Source organism: Sturnira hondurensis, unplaced genomic scaffold, assembly GCF_014824575.4.
Source record: "Sturnira hondurensis isolate 20B ecotype Veracruz unplaced genomic scaffold, ASM1482457v3 Scaffold0001221, whole genome shotgun sequence".
NCBI classification, from domain to species: domain Eukaryota; kingdom Metazoa; phylum Chordata; class Mammalia; order Chiroptera; family Phyllostomidae; genus Sturnira; species Sturnira hondurensis.
This window is the reverse complement of record NW_028073852.1, coordinates 4,050,536-4,071,038: the sequence shown is the minus strand read 5'-3', so window position 1 is coordinate 4,071,038 and position 20,503 is coordinate 4,050,536. Positions and strand designations below refer to the sequence as shown.

General features: G+C 57.9%; 1 protein-coding gene across 1 annotated transcript in view; it reads left to right on the top strand.

Moving 5' to 3' along the window:
• Window positions 1-17,254, top strand: part of SAP30BP (SAP30 binding protein) — a 33,000-nt gene extending 15,746 nt beyond the window's left edge. Inside the window, exons 4-11 of the mRNA XM_037065460.1 lie at window positions 5,489-5,531; window positions 9,896-9,984; window positions 11,796-11,887; window positions 12,675-12,735; window positions 13,182-13,233; window positions 14,042-14,100; window positions 15,101-15,185; window positions 15,439-17,254. Of these exons, the coding sequence (XP_036921355.1) occupies window positions 5,489-5,531; window positions 9,896-9,984; window positions 11,796-11,887; window positions 12,675-12,735; window positions 13,182-13,233; window positions 14,042-14,100; window positions 15,101-15,185; window positions 15,439-15,620 (663 nt within the window). The 3' untranslated portion in view covers window positions 15,621-17,254. The remainder of the gene's footprint in view (window positions 1-5,488; window positions 5,532-9,895; window positions 9,985-11,795; window positions 11,888-12,674; window positions 12,736-13,181; window positions 13,234-14,041; window positions 14,101-15,100; window positions 15,186-15,438) is intronic.
• Window positions 17,255-20,503: the final 3,249 nt, after the last annotated feature.

Genomic DNA, 20,503 nt, shown 5'->3' with positions numbered 1-20,503 from the left:
ATTACTAGTTCCCCTGCTGCAGCCTCCCTTCCGATCTCGAGTCCACACCCGGAAAAGAGCTGTGGACTTGAACAGGTTTGGAGTCTGGGGTCACAGCACACTGTAGCTGGAGGTGGCTGTGAAGTCCTAAGCTGAACCCCTAGCCATCAAAAAGGGCAGTGTATGTGCGTGGAGGTGGACGTGCGTGTGTGTGTGTTGTGTGTGTGCGATCCGCATTTGAGCACCTGTAGTGGACAGGGCACTGACTGCAAGTGCTGGGGACACTACTGTAAGTCAGACAGTGAGAGCGCAGGAGCGGAGTGCAGGGTTGGCTGCGGGGCGGGGGGGTGCGCTGAAGAAAGGCTTCCCTGAGCTTCCCTGAGCCCAGGTCTGAGGTCTGCAGGGGGCTTCCTAGGGAGGCGAGGGCAGAGCCTGGCGAGGGGGATGGGGCGGGGCGGGGCAGAAGGAGCCGGCTGAAGGGAGCCTCCCCCAGCCTGGGACCACAGCGAGGATTCCTTTTTAAATAGGGGCTCTGCTTGTTAAGTGAGATATGAGGTTTTCTGACTACTTGGACAGACTCAGGTCTGAGAGTATCAGATTTGGAAGGTGTCGTTTCACTGATCTTCCCCCCCCACAGCTGCCGCCTGCATTTAAGATGCTGGATGACATCATTCAGCAGGAAGCATACAGTCCGTGGTGGTCCTCCCCTGGTGCTTGGGCGTGGGGGGGGGGGGCTGCCCTCTGCCCTCTGCAGAGTGCTTGCTCTGTGCCTGATCTTCCCAAAGCTGGGGAGGAAGGGTGACATGTGCCTTTGGCAGAATCAAGCTGCCGGAGGCAGTGTCACTCTGCCTCGAGTTGGACCCCGGACCTTGGAGCACGCCCCAGGGGGCAGGTGCCAGGAGGGTTGGTGAGGCGTCGTTGTCTCTAAACACACGTCTCTTCGCTCCACTGGCACCTCTCTGCTGCAGCTTCGACCGCTTCATGCAGCCGTGTTGTTGCTGCACCCTCCCTCTGCTCCAGGCATCTTTTTTAAGACTTTATTTATTTTTGGAGGGAGGGGAAGGGAGGGAGAAAAAGAGTGAGAGGAATATTGATCAGTTGCCCCTCCCATGCCCCCGCCTGGGGACTTGGCCCACGACCCAGGCGCCTGCTATGACTGGAACCGAACCACAGACTTTCTAGCTTGCAGGACGACACCCGACCACTGAGCCACACCCATCAGGGCAGTCATCTTTTCATTGGTGGCTGGACTGCCCTATTCTTTGCCAGGCAACCTGCATTCCAGATCCTGTGTTTCCTGAGTCAGAGGCCCCTGCTGTAGCTGCTGCATTCTTTCAAGTCTCAGACACAGCTGATTAAGAACCAGAATTTGGCCGCTTCACATGACCGCTCACTGGGGGCATCCACAGCAGCCAGTGCTGTGATTGGTGGCTTGGGAGTGGATGGCTGGAGGGGTGCAGACAACCAGAGGAGGCCGTGCATCGGAGTTTGGTCCCTCTGACATGCTCAGTGATCTCTCCTCCCTTCCCCATCGTGTCTCTGCTTCTTAGGAAGCTGTGGGTTTGGGTTGGGTTTCCCTTGTTGTCTGAGTTGGACTTGAACTGGAGAGCTGCTAGGTGAGTTGCTCTCCTAGGGCTCATGCTTTGCTCTCACCGTCCTTCCGCCTGCCGGGTCTGAAGGGCGTGTGCTGTGTCCAGGTCTCGGGGCTGTGGGCCCCCACCTCCAGCTGACGCACACACGTCTGTGGTGAGTGACTCTCCAGGCTGAGTTTGCACTTTGACCAACTGAGAATATCCACCCGGAGGCCAGGGAGTGGGCTCACCCAGTCTAGACTGATGTCCCTGTGCAGACAAGTCGAGACAGTGTCCCCATGTGCGTCGCAAAACGCCGCCTCGGGGAGGAGGGAGAAGGGGTTCCTTGCTGCCCTTCACTGGTGTCTCCCAGACGCTGCCTTGCTGCCCCTTTAAGGGCCGGAGTCCACCCACTGCAGCTTTTGTCAGACCGGTTTCTCGAGCTGCTGGCAGTTGGGTAGTGTGAACCTTTCCTGTGTCTCCTCAGCTCTGTCATTTTAAACATTTCGTTAGATGTTTGTCCTGGCCCGTGGGTGGCTTCCAACATGGCTGTCTTGGGCGTTTGGTACTTTTTGTGTTGAGTTCCCAGCAAATGCCTGGGACTGATTGGGAGGAAGGTGTCTCTCTGTCTTCGTCCTGAGCGTGGACATCCTCACCCCACCCCAGGTCCTGACCACCCCCAGGTCCTGGCCTTCCCCCGAGGCTGGTTTTATTGGCTGAAACTTACCTGGAAGGACAGTCGAGTGTAAATGGTTCTAAAAGGCGTCTTTCGGGTGTTGGATACCTGTCCTCACTGGTCTCAACAGACACGTCAACTGTCCTTGCTGAGCTTCCTCCATCGTTGCCCACATCCCGGGCTGCCTCCACTGGAAGAGCATGGGAGGGTGGGGCCTCGGGCTCTTTGCTCCTGGGCATAAGCAAGCCTTTTTCCTTTCTCTTTTCTTTTTCTTTTTTACTCCTCACCCAAGGATGTGTTTATTGATTTTTTTTTTGAGAGAGAGAGAGAAACATTGATGGGAGGGAGAAACAGCAATCTGTGGCCTCCTCTGCGTGCCCCAACTGAGGTCAAACCCACAGCCTAGTATGTACCCTGACTGGGGGGTCAAACTCCCAGCCTTTCAGTGCGGGAGACCACACTCCAACCAACTAAGCCACCTAGCCAGGGCAAGCCCTTTTCCTCTTCATGCTCAGGGCAGGGTGTTGGGTTAGGCTGCATGAGGGTCCAGGAGACCAGGGCTGGTTGGTATTCTTTTTCAGGGGCGCCCCGGTACAGAGACACACACCCAGGAGCTCACCACCGCTTGCTCATGTCAGAGGACAGAAGAACCTCGGTCTGAAATATAATAATGAGGTGTGGCCACCAGGAGGCACGGGCTCCCGTGGCTCAATTCCCCAGAAGTCCTGCGGGCGCCTGTGACACACACAGGGAACTGAGCAGCCGCAGGCCCCTGAGTCCCTCTAGGTTCCGGTTCCTTGGTGCAGATTGGAGTGGCTCTTACCCAGGAGGCTCGTGCGCACGCTCGGCCTCCGAGGTTCTCTTAAGTAGGAGGATCTCCTCGTGCTTGGAGTCGGGTGCACATCCTTTGATCGGCCCTTTGCTTGGAGTGATGAGCTGGATGCCACTGTGGAGAAATCAGGGCGGCACTTGTTCCTGGGGACACAGGGTTTGGGGTTAAGAGTCCATGGCTCCGTGGGGCTCGGGGTGCTCTCTGTGCACACAGCACCTGTGTGTGTGTGTGTGTGTGTCCACACGTGCACATCTTGTGAGGGTGTAAAGCAGAGACTAGTTGTCAAATAGAACCAACTACCAAGTTCATCTTGTTTAGGTGGGGGGTATGTATAGAATGATTAATTTGGGGGAATAAGTAGCCGAGCCAAAAAAAAAGAAAAACTAAGCCACCTCAGTGAAGCCAGGCAAGGATCTTGTGAAATCCAGGGATTCCCACCCTTTCCTCCCCCACCCCGAGTTGCCAGGGACAGAAAAGCTGCCGGCAGCCGCAGGGAGGCCCCGGGCCTTTTACCCCACCCAGGACGCTCCTGGAATAACTGGCTTCCTGTGCCTCTGGAGTAGACACATAGAGTTCCAGCAGTTCCAACGCAGATGCCTTGCCTCCTTCCCCAGCTCTGCATCTCGGGGCAGGAGAGGGCCGGCTCTGTTCCAGGCTTTGGGAAAGGGCCCCCAGAGGACCTCTGAGTAGTAACAACAGGTCAGCACTCCCTGTGACCAGGCAACCGGCCCAGGAGAGGAGGTGGGATGAATTTGTGTTTTCCCACCATTAACTCCCAGAAAGCCGTCCCCTAGAGGGAACTCTAAGGGCCCTTTATGGTCGCACATTTTGGTACCATCATGCTCTTTAATCTTTGTTCCTCCAGAGTCCCTGCTCCCTGCCACAAAGGGACTGTCGTGGGCCCCTCGAAACTGGCACTCTCCTTGGAGCAGCTGATTGATGACCAACCTGAATTCGGCGTGGCAGTCCTCCAGGCCCGCCTCCGCTTTGCCCACCTGATTGGCAGGGGGCAGGGGGTGGAGGAGCCCGGTTGCTAAGCAGCCTGGACAAGGTGCCGGTGCAGGCTGAGTGAATAGCCACAGTGTTCAGAAGAGTGCAGGGCTTTGGGCCTGTCCCGCGATCAGGAGGGACTTTTTGGGGAAGGAGGCCAAGGTGTCTGTCTTATCATGGAGCCATCTTGTGGGAGGGGCTTAGGTGATCTTCCTGCACTTCCCTTCCCGACCCATTACCTTGGTGTAACATTTCCTCGTGGGGGGAGGGGCGGCAGGGGGCAGAGCTCTCAGCTCTCTCCAAGTCCCGGCCTCGTTCAGAGCTCCAGTGGCTGACCTCCTCCTCACCGGCCAGAGTGAAAGGGAGTGAGGTCCAGTGACTCCCCGGAGCTCGGCTGCCACTACTCTGACGGTCAGCGTGTGGTGGCACTCCAGGTCCCCTGACCCATGTTCGAGGGGCCGAGTGTCCCCAGAAATGGGGAGACGCAACACTCTGATGAAGTACATCTGGGACAACAGAAGCAAGGGAAGGCCTGCCTGCCCCGGTGCCGAGCTGGTGACGAGGCCGGGACGTGTCCTCCAGGTGGTCGGACCTGGTTTAGGTGAAGCCTCTGCTCAGCGGTGAAGTGCAGAGCGAGTCCAGAAAGACGTTCGCTGGGAAGCCTTTGCTCTGAGGGCCCCGCACGCTGCGGGACCGGCGAGCGCATGGCAGGGGGTGATGGGGCAGGGGTTTGCAGTCAGCGTCGGAGAGCTTTTCTCCAGGGAGACTGTAGGGCCAGTGCGAAGAGCGCTGAGAGGTGCCAAGGAGAGCCAGGGCTAGTGCCTCCGTGCCGGGGCCATGCTGGGCCCTGGTTTGGTCGTGTGTGTGTGTGTGTGTGTGTGTGTGTGTGTGTGTGAGAGAGAGAGAGAGAGAGAGGGAGAGGGAGAGAGGGAGGGAGGGAGGGAGGGAGAGAGAATTATATCAAGTCTGGCTGCATGTCTGCTCCAGGGTCCCGTGGGCTACCCCTGTGATAAAGTCTCCTTTTTTTGCTTAAACTAAAAGTAAGAAAAACCTCTTTTGAGTAGATAGGCTGTGTTTTGTTTTGGCATTTTGTGGTAAAAAGTAGCCACCTCTTGCTTCCTCAGTTGCGGGTCGAGACCGCAGTGCTGTGAGGTGTCTGGCCCTGGGACGGCATGGGTTGGGCCCAGGTGTGCAGGTGACAGACGGTGGCTGGCGCTCCCTATCCCCAGCCTTGGTGGATGTTGGCCCTGCTGGAGGCCGTGGAGGAGGCAGGGGTGCAGGCGTCCCAGAGGCCCCAAGCCTCAGCTCTCTCTGCCCACCAGGTACCTTGCAGCGCCCTCGTTTGTTTCCTCCCTCGAGCGTCCTAGTGGTCCCTGCGGAAAGTGGCTCTCTCCGGGTCGGGCACCGGGCTCACCGCCTGTTTCTGTCTGTCTCTTGCAGGACAACCCAGAAGTAGAAAAGCGGGATCCGCAGGAGTTAGTTGGTGAGTACCCAGGTGGACATACTTCTGAGCCTCGCTGGACAAGCAGGGGGCCTGTGGGCATGGGGGCTTCTCCCCACCACCCAGGGCAGCCGCTCTGCCGTGATCCTGGTCTCTCCTGCCTCTCTCAGGGCCTTTGGCGTTTCCTGTGGCGTCTGGATGTGACCCCCGGGAACAGTTCTGCCGTGAAAGGCGGCCGTGGTGTGTTTCATTGGGCTCTTCTGGTCGGTCTCCAGGGTCGTCAGGAGGGACTCAGGGCCCATTCAGCCGGGAGCTCCTTCCCCTTGTGCCCTGAGCTTGTCCCGTGTCCAGCTACCCCTCCTCCCTGCTCTGCTGGCATATCCATGTGCTCCGGGAGCAGATGTGGCCTCTTCTGGCACTCGGCTCTGTCCCCGAGGAGAACGTGCCGCACAGTCCTGAGCCCGCAGCACATGGCGACTGGAGGGCGGGCAGTTACAGGTCTGGGAAACGGCATCCCGGCACTGTGTGGAGCCCGGCCTCCTCGTCCTTTTACAAGTCCCTCAGCTCCTTCCAAGTGGCCATGCACTTCGTGACTGCTCTCCTGGCGCCCGGCCAGGCCTCACCGAGGGGTTGACCCTCCCTCTTAGCAGCGGCTGTGACAGTCTCCCCCTGCCTGCGTAATCTTCACAGACGGGCCCTGCTCCCCAGCTGCTGGGGCTGAAGAGGGAGAGCCCACTCTGGTTTTCCTCACTGAGTGGACTGGAAAGTGCTCCTTATGTTTGTCTCCTGAGGAGCAAGTGGGCAGGACCCCGCCCACTCTGGGCGGCCTAGACCCTCAGCGGGATTGTGCCTTTACTCCTGAGTTTACTCCTGTGAGGACACCTGTGGCCTCCTGGGGGCGGGGAGTGACCCACGGGGTGAAAGGGACTGGAGCCTCAGGATTCCTGTCCCCTCCCCGCCCTACCCGTCTTTAATGTTTACTACCAAGAACTTGGGGGTGGGACAGGGTCAGACAGCCCCCACTCAGGAACCTGAGGCCATGCAGCACTGCACATGCTCAGCAGGCAGTGGAATGTGTGTGGGCCTCGGCCACATCCTCCTGGCGTTTCCACGACCAACTTCCTTTTCTCGCCACTTTGTGGACACAGCCGTATTCGGGTGTAACTTACACTGAGTAAGATTGGCCAATTTAAAATGTGCCACTTGAGGGGTTCTGACGGAGACTGTAGCCATGGCAACCCCCACCACAGCCATGATATGGAGCATCTTCATCACTCCACAGGCCCCCTTGGACCCTCCCCTTGCAGAGGGTTTCCTCAGCCTCGGGCAGGCAGGGATTGTTCCTCACTGTAGTCGTGCCTTTTTCAGGATGTCCTGCAAACTGGGATTTCGCAGCCTCAGCACTGGTGACATATTTGGGCTAGGTCCTTCTTTGCCGTGGGCCCCTGGCCTGTCCCTGGGCGGTGTTTTAGCAGCACCATTGGTCTTGACCGGCTAAGTGTGCACAGCGCTGCCTCTACCTGCCCCATACGGACCATGAAAAATGTTTCTCGACATTGTCACAGGTCCCCTTGGGGGCCACAGTTGTCCCCTGTGGGACCATTGATGCACATGGAGTCAGTGTTTTTGCCTTGTGGTTTAGATCCGTCCGTGCTGAAGCACACCCACAGCTCCTTTCTGTTTAGTGCCAGCTGCTACTTCCCTGTGGGGTTACACCCCCACTGCTTTAACCCACTCACCTGCAGAGGGCACAGAGGGTCTTCAAGCCTCGTAGCTTTGGTTGCTGTTGCCGTGTCTCACTGAGGAAGGAATAGCTGAACAGGGAGGCCCACGCTTTAAGGGCCTCGATTGTCGGCCCCTCTGCATGGGGGACTCTCCGTCCCTGGCCTGAGAAGCACTTCCTCTGTGCAGACAGCACAGGTTCAATGGGGCAAATGGAAGCAGAGGAGCTGACCTGCAGGTTCCTCCAGTTCTGGGGCACACTCTGTCCACACCCTCCAGGTGCCCACCAATGCTGCGCAGGCGTGCCAGCACAGTGGCCACTGGCTAGTGACCCAGTGGGTTATCTGCGTCTCTTGTGACCTAGAGACACCCCACTGCCTCCTGCTGGAGAGATGCCTGGCGGCCGTGGGTGCTGTCGCCGCTCCCTAACTGGGGCGAGCACAGTGCTGAGTCCCGCAGACCGAGGGCCTCTCAGATCCTGAGTGTGGCCGCCCTCCCACATCATCCCAGTCAGGAATGGACCCCAGAGGAGCCCCAGATGTGGCTCCCCCAGGGGCCTGGGCGCGTTTCTCAGGGTCTGTTCTGGGAAGATGGCTGGGGGCCTGTGGCTGCTCAAACAGCCACGCGTGTGGGTCTGATGGCTTCTCCTGCAACTTGCCCTGGGACTTCAGGGTGGACTGTTGAGAGGTTGCTTCTGAAATCCGTGGGGTAAACTTGTACCTAGCTTCCTGAGTGGGTCCCTTCATTTGCCAGCTACTTCCTAGGAATTCTCTTATCTTAACAGGAGCTCTCCCGTACCACGCCCCCGCCACTGTGTCCCCTTTCAGCCCCAGTGTGGTTGGGTTGCTATGGCAACTCTGTCACACCCTGTTTTTCCAAAAGGCTTTCCTGGCAAATGCCAAAGGGCATTCTTTGTCTTGGTGTCACGTGCTCACGCACACTCTCCACCCCAGGGAAGAGCGGAACCCTCCCTGCTGTGTGCCAAAGCCTGTCGGGCCCTGCTTCACTCCGGTTGCTGATGCCCCTAAAACCGGCAGACCAGCTCACCCCAGCTCATTCCACTCGGCTCACCTGTGCAGCCTGCCCGAGTCTCGGACTTCAAACTCCTGTTTCTCCCAGGCGGGGAGAAGGAGGAAGTCAGAATGGGATTAAATGCCAGCCAGATCTGGGTGTCCCCCTTGCTGCAGGGTCAGGAGACAGAAAGAAGGTGCTGGGCAAAGAGAAGCACTTTCCTGGTGGAAAGTGCTCCCGGGCTGCACTGGTGTCTCTGGCCCACACTGACATCCAGTCCTGGTCCCCTTGCCCTCACCCAAAGGGGCAGCTCTCTCTAGTGCTCTGTTCTAGGGCCCACCTGGGCAGGTTCGTTGACACACTGCAAGAGCCGGCACGTGGGCCAGGCTGTGACACCCTGCCCTGGGCTGGGGCCAGCCTCAGTACTGGCAGTGGGTGTGGGTTTGGTCAGCACGGTGGAGACTGGCGAAGCCAGGGAGCTGTACCCTCAACCGCCCTCAGCACCGAGCTCTTCACCGCAGTAGTGGGGGTGGAAGGAAGCACCTTCTCTGCTAAACATTCACCCGGCCTTGGGAAAGGAGGAGGGGTGGGCCGTGCCAGGCCCTCCCCACAGCCACTCGGGCACCGGGGCCAGGCCCACAGTGAGCACCCAGAGGCACTTGCTGCGTGTTATTGGTGCTAGTTTGTTCATTCTTTCCCTTTATGCTGCCCCACCCCGTTCCGCCTGCTTTTTGCTCATTGTATGGCCCTTTTCATGAGAGAATGTTTTCAAGAGCATGGACAGAACCCACAACAAGCAGTGCATTGTTGGAGTGATCCAGAGCACGACTCTGCGCTCGCCGGAGTGGCCAGAGCACGGAGCAGGAGTGGGTGGGGAGAGAGACACTGGGGGGGGGGGGGGCAGGGGCGGGTCTCTGAGGGCATTGTCCCTTGGAAGTTGTGGTTCTCCACATCAGAATCAGGCCTTTTGTTCCCAAGAGTGAGGTGGACCAAAAGAGGTCGATCGGTTTATTTTACTATTTTTGAAGACGCTAAGTTAATCCTAACATGTAATTTTTAAGATGTCATTTATGCACAAGGCAGCTTTGAAAGGTTTGAGCCTCCAAGCCTAGGGGGCTTGGTGCCCTGTGTCTCCTCTACCTTGGGATGACAAAGGTGGTCCCAAGCAACTCTGAGTTTCCAGAGCCCTGGGAGGGTGGTGAGGGGCATGACCGGTGGAGACCCAGAGTCCGGGAGCTGGCTCGCATCGGCGGCCAGCATGCACCCCTCCTCCCAGCCCGGATCAGCGGCCTCCCGCAGGCAGCGTGACTGTGGCCGAACGTCCACCGCGGACCCTGGCGGATGCTGCAGAGGGCAGCCACCCCTCCCGCCTCCTGTACGCCAGCTCCCCCGGGCAGCTCCCTCCCGGGAAGTGACTGCCGTGACACCAGGCCCGCTCTCTTTACACGTGTATCCTCTGCCTCAACTTAACTTGCCCCGGTAGCACATGCTGGCTCTTTCTGGTCATGCGATCTCAACTGAGACGACACTACCCACTGAGAGAGGCTGTTTGGGACACTTTCATAGCATCGATCCCTCCCTGAAAACATTGGGTGCTTTCTTTGTCCCTTGTCCATGTAACCCCCACCCTAACCCCCACCTCCATACAAAATCCTTCCCTGCTCTCTCAACAGCCTCCTTTTCTGAGAGAGTCCGGAACATGTCTCCCGATGAAATCAAGATCCCGCCTGAGCCCGCTGGCAGGTGTTCGAATCACTTACAAGTAAGCACTGAACTCAACTGCGGAGGCTGTGCAGGCGAGGCCTGGGCCAGGGGTCTGATTCGGGCTGACTATTAAGAGGCTTCTGTGGGAGAAGCAGCACGGGCAGGAAAGAGCCTGTGGTTCTGGTTGCCCCCACAGTGCGCTGTCAGGAGCCAGCTCTGTACCACCACCCGCTCCGCCACACCCCCCAGTGCTCCTCCCACCAGGGCCCCTGGCGTGTGTGCCGGGAGGTACCGGGTCCAGAGGAGAGAGGACATGCCTTTCCCGTGCAGCCCAGCTGAGCCAGTGGGAACGTCTCAGAAGGAACTTTGCTAAGAAAGCTAGGGACCACGAGAATGTAAAATAAATTTTAGGATACAAAACACAAGCATTTTATGCGTAAATTGCTATTCTCATATTCCAAAGATACCAGCTCCCTCTCGTGTGATACAGTTTCAGACAGACCCGACCTGAGGTCAGAAATCCCAAGGAAACAGAGGATTTAGTGCGGCTGCTCCCTTGGGAGCGGCCCTCAGGGGACAGCTGGCCTTTGCACCTTTTTCGCCTCTGAGATTCTTGCTTGTCCCTGTGCTGGTGCCCTGTGAGTGGGACCTTGAGTGAAGGAGAGGGCAGACCCCCACAGCTGCCCAGTGGTGGCATCCGGTCTTCCTGCTCTACCTTTGGTCCCGTAGATTCTGCTGCAGCCTCCGGCCACACCGCAGCCCACAGCACCACCCTGGCGGCCAGGTGACTAAGGGGCCCGGGGCCATGGAATGCAGTGGGCCAGGGCTTCGGGTGCAGGGAAGATTCTCTTCCTTTTCCGGAAGTCTCCTCCTCGGCTGAGTCACCAACCCTCAGCCTGCCACCCCCCAGCCCAGTGTAACCTCCATACAAGGCAGCAAGTCCCAGCCCGTAAGGACAGTCTAGCCATCGGCCAGGCAGGGACAGCCCTGGGCCCCACCTTCAGGTCTGGAACACTGCTCCTTTCCCAACCCTTGTAATGGCAGAGGGCACGGAGCATCACGCCTTTCAGGGCAGCGCAATGGGAGCACCCGCCTGGTGGCCCAGGAGACACAGAAAGTCATCTGAGAGGCTGGTCTGCCTCCATCCACGACCCGTCTCTGTTAGGCCTCCCTCTGGTACCTCGGCTGTACACTGAGGGCTGTCCCTCTCGGCTTCTCTCTTCCCTGGTAAATGTGTCACAGACCCATCGAAGTGACTTGGCGCTGCCTCTGGCCAATCTCCGCAAAACCATGGGCTTTCTAACAGCCGACACCTCTCCTGATGTTGCCAGAGGGCATCTGTGGGACTTGCATCCCAGCCTACCTCCTCTTGCAAGTGACAGCAGAGCTCTTGACCGTGATGGTGCCTCTTAATAAAGTGGTGGGGACTGGCCACCGTGAACCTCCTCACAGGGAACGTTCTAGGGAACATGTGAGACCAAATCCCAAACTCTACTCCTGCCTTCCTCCAAGAGGACACCGCCCTCCGGGTCTCCTGCTGAGGACTTACCCTGTGTTAAAGTGTAAAACCAGCCTTCATCCCCTGCTAGGGCCTAAAACTGGTGAACCAGGTGGCAGTTGCTCTGTGGTCTCCTCCAAGGCTTCTCAGCCTTGAGCTTTGTACTGCTCACTCTACCCGCCATCCAGAGGGAGTGAGGGAAAGCAAAATGCAAACAGGCTGGTCTCGCTTACCTTGTGCTCAGCGCCGGTCAGAGGCTGGGTGCAGAGAGTAAGCTGGAGCAGGGCTTCACATGGCTCTGTGGGTCTCCTGGGTCCGTGTGCTCACACAGCACACATGACCACAGACTGGGTGCCCTTGTGCTCTCGTAGGACAAGATCCAGAAGCTGTATGAGCGGAAGATAAAGGAGGGGATGGATATGAACTACATTATCCAAAGGAAGAAGGAATTCCGGAACCCCAGGTGAGGTGCCCGTGGCCTGCAGGGAAGGCTGAGTCACTGACCTTGGCCTGGGGACCCAGATGCACCCGGGGAGGTGGCAAGGAGAGACCCAGCTGAGATCCCACCTGAGCCTGAAGGGGCCACCAGCCAGAGCTTACCGTTTCGGGTCCGGGCTGGACATGAACCCCTGTGTGGAGTGGCAGCCAGGAGGCCTGGACTAGAATGGGGAAGTGCTGCTGGGTTCCCCTCCCCGCTGTGCTCCTAAAACACGTGACCTCACAAGGCCTCGGCCACCTCATCTGTGCAGTGAAGGGGTTGGATTAGACCACCCTCATGGGTTCTTTCACCTCTAAAAAGTCACCGACTCTGTGGGTTGGCAGTAGACTTTAGGGACAGAGCTGTGTCTGGGTCTTGCTCTGTCCAGTGCCCGAGCAAGTAGCACACCTGGGAGGGTCTGGTGTGGTGACAGCAGGGCCCTGCCCAGCCTTCGTGTGGGCCTGAGTGTGGTGGCCCCAGCCCTGCCGCATGTCCAGGTGAGACCCAGAAAAACGCAGCCCTCACTGCGACACCATACCTGTCCTGGCCCCTGGTAAGCAGCCCATCCCTGCAAGAGTAGAGGGCAGAAGTGACTAGATGTCTGGCCAGGGACATGCCCCTCCTGTCAGGAAGCTTGCTTAGAATAAGTCAGCTGGGTTTACAGATTTCCCTTGAGCCCAGGAGCTGGGTGGTTTCGATCTTGTAAAAGCAGTTGCCACCCAGGACCACGGGCTTTGGGCCGGCTCAGGGCCTGGTGGCTTTTTCCTTTCAGCATCTATGAGAAGCTGATACAGTTCTGTGCAATTGATGAGCTTGGCACCAACTACCCAAAGGTACGTCCTGCACGTGGAGGCTGAGGCCTGGGGCTGGGGGTGCTCAGGGCCCTGTGCTCACTGTGCTGCATTCAGCCTAGAGCCACAAAAAGGGGCTGCAGGTCAGCCTTGCTGGCCGAGGAGCACAGCCCCACCTCTGCTGTGGGAGCTGGCTGGCATGCGGGAGTGCGGGGACGAGGCTGCAGCTGCACACCTTGCACTGGGTGCCTGGTGCAAGGGCTTGAGCGTGGACTCCCCGTCTTCCTGCCGAGCAGCCTGTGCACAGGCACACTGAGGACAGCTAGATGCAGACCAGGGACCGCAGCTGCGCCCCTGTGCCCTCGAAGGCAGGGGCTCCTGGCCAAGAAGATCCTTGGAAAGACTTGGGGAGTGGGGAGTGGGATTTTCAGTTATTTGTCACATGATGGCCCTCAGTGACTGAGTCTCTAACCTTTTCTCCTCTTCAGGACATGTTTGACCCGCATGGCTGGACTGAGGACTCCTACTATGAGGCATTAGGTAGATAGCTGTCTGTCTGTACCTTCACCCACCTGTCCTTGCACCTGTTCGTCTGTCCCTAGTGTCAGTCAGTCACCAGGCAGCACAGCTCCAGGGTCTCCTCCATGTCAGTCCAGGTCCAGGGAGCTGTGTACGGTCCCAAACCAGACGGGCTCCACCCCTGACTTAGGAGCTTGTAACACAGCAGCGAAGACAGGATTGAAGGAGGAGTGCGTCGGTGGCTATCACAGCGGCGGGGTGTGAGCAGGGCCCCTGCCCAGGCTGGGGGTGGGAACTGAGGAAGCCACGTTCGGGCAGGAGTTTGGAGGTGCACAGAGGTCCGCCCAGCGGGTGTGGACATTGTCCCAGGCAGGGTGACATGCGTCCGGAGGTCAGCACAGTGCAGCGTTTTCCCAGGGGGCCCACTGAGGAAAACGGGGAGGCGTTTCAAAGGGTCCAAGCCCCCAGGGCCCACAGACATGTTTTGATTGGCCCACACAAGTCTTGCTTTAATTTGAATTAGTTGCCAACATTGTACCTAAAAATCCCTAATTCTGGCTTCTCACAGTCACTGGGAAGCTACCCTGTACTGTATTCCCATGTAGCAGCAGTCAGCTGGGACTCAAGGGTCTTGGCCCTCGCCCTGGACGGGAGCCACACAGCCCCCAGACCCTGGGCCTTTGCATCTGAGGCCCTGCTGGCCCGGAGGCTGCCTTAGTGCATCGAACAAGATGCAGGAGACGCGGCCAGTGCTGGACTGGGGTCCATCAGCCTGAACTGGGGGAGCTGTTCAGGGCTGCTTTTGAAACAGCTTCTCTCATCTTTGTAGCCAAAGCCCAGAAGATTGAAATGGACAAATTGGAAAAGGCCAAAAAGGAGCGAACCAAAGTAAGCAATGGGAAATGTTCATTACTTGAGAAGGACAGGTGTCGGGAGCGTGTGGGCCCTGCTGGCTGAGCCCGGAGGGTGTGCAGACCTCATGCACGCGCCCCCAGCCCAGCCCGTTGCCGAGCATGCCCCGAGCAGCCCTTGGTGTGCCTTGTGGACGGACAGGCCTTGCTGGCTTTCCAGCTCCTCTCAGCTGCGTCCTTGTGGTTTCCTGGGGTCTTGTACTTGGCAGCACTCACATCCTCCCCCTAGTTGTCGGCACTGGTGACATCTCTCCTGAGGCTGTTGGTGGCCTTCCTGGAGGCCTAATGGAGGCAAGTGTCTACTTCTGAGGGCGCTCTGTTCTGTGCCTTCCTTAGTGGCATCCTCAATGCTTTGTTGTAGGTCCCTTGTCTGATAGCCCGGTGACCCGTCACTTTAGGACCCCGAGCTCCGCCTCTTCCCAAGCAGTATGGGTCCTTCTGGGACAGAAATGTAGCTATGAGCCCAAATGTGCTCTAGGCACTTTTGACTAGAAACTCCAGGAGAAGCTCAGGGCAGGTGGCCCTCCCAGCTCTGGTTTGACCTTGCCTTCCTGCAGCAGCAGCAGCCGTGGCCTCCAGGACGCCCCGCCAACCCGCAGGCAGAGGGGCTGCAGGCCGTGCAGGCAGCCCCGGGGGCTGCTGCTGGCAGTGACCAGGTCTTCTCATTCTTAACCTCGGTTGCGTTTCCCTTCTCTCCTCTGTCTGCTCCGTGCTGGTGGGCAGGGGTCCCTGGGCACACGCAGAGGCCTGGTGATGGTAGGAGGCAATGGGTGTGTGTCTGGGCCGCTTTCTTCAGAGCAGTAAAAACCCCTTGCAGGCGCCTCCGACACCTCCCTCCCCCAGACCACCCCAGCAGAGCAGACTCTGAATGCCTCCTTTGTGTGCTGCCAACCTCCTGTCCCCCGCAAGCAGATGGCTGGCAAGAAGTTGGGGCCACCTGCTTTACCCAGGTCTTACTCTGCCCTCTTCCCCCTCAGATTGAGTTCGTGACAGGCACCAAGAAAGGCACCACCACCAATGCCACAGCCACCACCACCACCACAGCCAGCACCGCAGTTGCAGGTAGGAGGTGGCTTGTCTCCAGTTGCACCGAGGGCTGCCCTGCCTCGTATGGGGGGCAGACCCCACGGGGACCTGAGCCCCAAGGTTGCTAGCCAGCTGGGGAGGCTGGGCGGGCTCCCTGGTTCACTAGCTGCCCCTCAGCTTTCTACGGCTAGGGCCCCTTCACTTGCTCTTCCCTAAGCCCTGGCCTCTGAGAGGGGGTATCACTGCCTGGCATGGCGTGGTCCTGACTGCTCTCTTGCCATTTTCCCAGATGCCCAAAAGAGAAAAAGTAAGTGGGACTCAGCCATCCCAGTGACCACCATAGCCCAGCCCACCATCCTCACCACCACGGCCACTCTGCCCGCTGTTGTCACCGTGACCACCAGTGCCAGCGGCTCCAAGACCACTGTCATCTCTGCCGTGGGCACCATTGTGAAGAAGGCCAAGCAGTGACCAGAGGGGCCCACTTGGTGTGGCTCGGACATTCTCCTCCATCCTCCCATCGAGGGGAGGGGCCGTTGCAGGACTCCCCAGAACTGCAGCCCAGACTGATGCGTGGGGCCGTCCGGTGTTGCGTGTTTCAGGACCCACTGCCCAGACATGGCCCCGAGAGGAGCCTCTGTGTGGCATTCCAGCCAAGAGAAGGATGTTGCCGCAGAGGAGGGGACGCTGTGGACAGTGTCCTTGCACTGCCTGGGCTCTGTCACCCTATTAAAAGTGCTGTGTTCTTCTACCTGGGCCTCTCGGAGGCGCTGGCCTCTTCTGCAGTCTTTCCAGGGGATCGCACAAGCCCGGGGGCCCTGTCGTATCAGTTGGGATTATTCCTCGGGGTTGACGAGGGGTGGCCACCCACCCCCGGGTACGCCACTCGGCATGGGCGGGCGGCTGTCCACAGTGGGTGAGACCCCACGTCCCTGTTCTCAGCTGTCCTGATCCCAAAACCCAGCCAGTTCACCGGCAGGAGCTGAGGCCGCTGCTCCCTTGGGGCGATCGAGCCTCCCCTGCAGCTTGGACACCCACAGGCTCTGCAGGCCGGTCACCAGAAGAAGGGCTGGGGTGGGTCCTGACCTGCACATGGTGGAGAGGAGTGTCGGCGCCTGGCCCAGGCTGCCTGGTCCTGGCCCCTTGGTGCCCAGCCAGCGTGGCCAGCAGGCCTGGCGCAGCGGGGAGATGAATCACCTCCTGCCCTGGCTGGGGGCAGCTATTGTTTACGTGAGAGCCGGGCTCCGCTGCCGCACCCTTCCTGTGCCTGTTATCTCCACCCCACAGCAGCCCTGGGCAGCGCCGGGACCACTGGGCCCCTCGGCCAGAGCAGATTTCCCAGCCACCACCAGCCTGAAGGGGACGTTTGCTTTCCTTGCCCTTTGGCACCTCTCCTTGCCAGCGGAAGGGCTGCGTGTCAGGGAGGAAGCCAGGCTGCTGCGAAGAGCTGAGTCGCTTCCATGGGCCGTGTGGAGGGTTAGAAAGGTGTTCCTAAAATTGCACCTCCCCTGTTACCCTGACTCTGCCCCTGCCGCCCCCGAGATAAAAGTCCAGTCACACTCGTCCCCACACAAGCACACACGACTTGGCACTAGAGGACCCTCCCTCTCCTTTGAGGGACCGCAGTCTTGGAGAGGAGCTCCTGTTCCCCATGGTCCTACCAGTGTGTCTTCAGCGGGTTCCTGCCCTGCAACGCAAGGGCACTGTGGAGGTCGTTGGGGACAGTGGGGACAGCAGTGAGTGGAGACCAGCAGAAAAGCAGGGTCTTGAAGTCACATTGTTCACGTGCACAAAACAGCAGGTGCCAGCAGGGCAGGGGCTAGGGACAGATGGCGGGCACACACAACGAGGCGTTCGGAGGGGGGCAACGCGACCCGGGCACAGCACAGTGGACCTGGGAGGCGCTGTGCTCAGTCACAAAGAGACAGATGCCCTGTGACTCCACTTGACTAAGGCGCCTCTGCTACCTGAGTGAGATCCGTGGAGATGACAAAGCGAACAGCGTCAACCAGGGGCTGGGGGAGGGGACAGGGAGCCACCTCACGAGTATGAAGTTTCATGAGTATAAAGCGTGCAAGGTGAGAAAGTTCCAGAGACCCGGTGCCCCAAAATGGGAATGTACTTAACCCTGTTGAACTGTGTGCTTTAAAATGAAGATGGGAGCCCTGGCTGGTGTAGCTCAGTGGACTGAGTGCAGGCTTGGGAACCAAAGCACTGCAGTTGGATTCCCAGTCGGGGCACATGCCTGGGTTGCAGGCCAGTTCCCAACAGGGACGCATGAGAGGCGACCGACCATACATTGATACTTCTCTCCCTCTCTCCTTCCCCTCTAAAGATAAATGAATAGAATAAAACGAATGGTAATTTTTATGTTTTTTAGTTTTTCAGGTTGCTTTTGTAGTAATAACTTTTTAAAAATTATAACAAAAAATCTCCCCTTTATTTTTGGAGGCGCACAGTTCATCCCCTGTTGATGAAGGAAACTTTTTTTTTAATAAATCAGAAGGATACCTTCTATTAAAGGTAGAGAAACAAGATCACCATTCTTCACCATCGAAACTACTCCAGGCGAGTGTCCACAGTGAATGCTCAAACCCTTCCTTGAAAGGGTGGGGAACCGGGCAGGGGGGCGAGGCAGCAGCCCCTGCTCTGGGTTACTTCTTACCCTCAAAGTGAGAAATGTATTTCTGCCCGATGACAGATGGCGGTCACTTCCCTAACCATCGCTGTCGGCACCGCAGCTGCCCAGCCTCCTGTTAAAACAGCACAGCCCGTGAGCTCCCTGCCAGAAACGTCTGCCCCGAACCTGATCAGACGTTCGGGCCCAACCCCCAGTTTCCAGCAGAAACTGGCTGGTGGAGCCAGCCCGGTGGCGCCGTGAGGAAGCGGCCAGGCAAACCCAGACAGCGAGACGTTGCATTCTGCTGGTCACCTGGCCTTTAAAAGGTCAGTGTGTGTTCCGGGGGGGTGGGCAGGTTGCTTGCGAGTAAAAGAGAAAGGCCATGGTGACGGGGATTGGACTCCACTTTGAAAGGAAACATAGCAACTTGGGGACAACTAAGAAATGTTCGTGTGGGTTGGACCAGGTGTGAGGACACTCTAGTTCATTGTCAGAGGTGTGGTGACAATGTCCTGGCGGTGTGCGGGCCAGGCGCACACCTGCAGCCTGCAGAGATGCATGTCCCAGCTTCGGCTTCCAGTAAAAAGGCGGACACGTGACAAGCATATGAATAAAGTAGACGTTTGAAACATTCACTCTTGCTTGGGTCCAGGTGGTAAAAATACGGGTGACCTTCAACTGTATTTCAACTCTCAGTTTTCTTACACATTCGAAAATATTCCAAGTAAAAGGTTGGGGGGCATCATAATTTCCAAGGACGTCTATTGGCAACCCGCTGGCCCTGGGGAGAGAGGGGCCCAGAGACTCCTCCTGAGCGGTGTCACCCTCATTTAGACGGGGTGGTCGACACTGGGTCTCTGGTCACCAAGCTGTTTTGATCACACATCCCCCATCATTTAACTTATTTATTTACAGAAACGTGCACCACCCTACCAGTACACGATGCACATTATCAAGTGCAGGAATAGTGCCTTATTGCCCTGACTGGTGTGGCTCAGCTGGAGTGTCATCATGTACACCAAAAGGTCGTGGGTTCGATTCCCGGTCAGGCCACATGTCTGAGTTGCAAGTTCGATCCCTGGTCAGGGCTCCCCAGTTGGGATGTGTAGGGGAGGCGACTGATTGATGTTCTCTCACATTGCTGTTTCTCTCTCCCCCCACCTTCCTTTCTCTCTGGAATCCATAAATAGAACCTCAGGTGAGAATCTCAAAAAATAAAGTAAGGCCCTGGCTGGTGTAGCTCAGTGGATTGAGCGCGCGGGCCTGCGAAACAGACGATCGCGGTTTGATTCCCAGTCAGGGCACACGCCTGGGTTGCAGGCCAGTTCCCAGCAGGGGCCAGTTCCCAGCAGGGGATGCACGAGAAGCAACCATACATTGATGTTTCTCTTCCTCTCCCCTTCCCCTCTAAAGATAAATAAATAAAATATTTTAAAAAATAAAGTAAGAAGTAGTGGATTATCTGGCCCACCCCTGAAGAACACGCTGCCCACTCGGCAGCTCCCTGCCCCAAGCAGGTGGTGCATTGCCTCCCCCTGGCTTTCCCCAGCCCTTGGCATGGGAGCTCGTTAAATGCTCACGAAGTGGTTGAGTGATTGGATGAAGGGGCACACAAGTCGGGCCTGCCGGCGCCACATGACACGCTAGGGAGCTGGAGGCAGCTGTCCAAAGCTCACACACAGGCTGCTCCATCCTGTTCTAGGGGCCCCTCGCCTCTGGCCGAGCCTAGAGAGGGAAGCCCCCCTCAAACCGGCCTCACCCTCGCCTCGCCCTGAGGCTGCAGACTGAGACAGTGAGGTTTTATTTTTGTATAAAATGAATATGTAGTACAATAATTCTTAACCTTTGGGGGCCGGTAACCTACTTGGGAATGTACTGTAAACGAAGGACACCCTTCTCAGCACCCCACATTCCTACATCACACACACCTGGAATTTTGCACTGGATCTCAGACGGGGCACAGACACTCCCACCCCCACCCCCAGGCCCATGCACAGACTCCAGGGAATGAAACTCCAGGCTCTTGGAAAGTTGAGCAACCTCATGGCTTGTCCTCCTCAGCTTCTGGGGGTCTGGCACTCCCAGGCCTGCGTACCTGGCCCAGACTGGGGCTCCTTCCACAGTGCTCCCAAGTCCAGGAGCCAGCCCTCGGGCCCCTGCGGGGTGAAACGAGGGGGCAAGGCAGCTGAGTGGGGACAGAGGCCCGCACAGGTGCAGTGAACCTTCATGCAGCTCCTCCACATCCTGTCCCAGCCACTCCTACGGTCACTCTGAGAACTGGCGGGATGAAGGTAGTTGGACAACTACAGAGGGGAGCCCTGAGGCTCGGGGAGGCCACCGAGCAACCCCATTCAGTCCGACCACACTTTTATTGAGCACCTACTATGTGCCGGACACTGTGCTAGGAACTGGGGATAAAAATATGTGCTAGAATGTCAGTCCTCAGGGTTCACAGTCTAATGGAGAAGGAAAACCTCAAAACATCATTTTTCAAACCACCATGGTGGCTGGAAGCTGCATAGTTTGGGCAGGCGGCCTGCCAGCGACAGGGGGTTCAGTGGCACTATTGGCAGGTGGGGCCCAAGAAATAGATCAAGTTGGGGTCCAGGAGAAACTTGAGCGGCTCCAGTTGGGACCCACGTTTGTCTGCAGCTCTTGAGAGATTGCAGGGCAAGGACTGGAAGGGTCAGATTTGTGAACAAGCATGTCAAGAACAACCACAGCAATTCGAGTG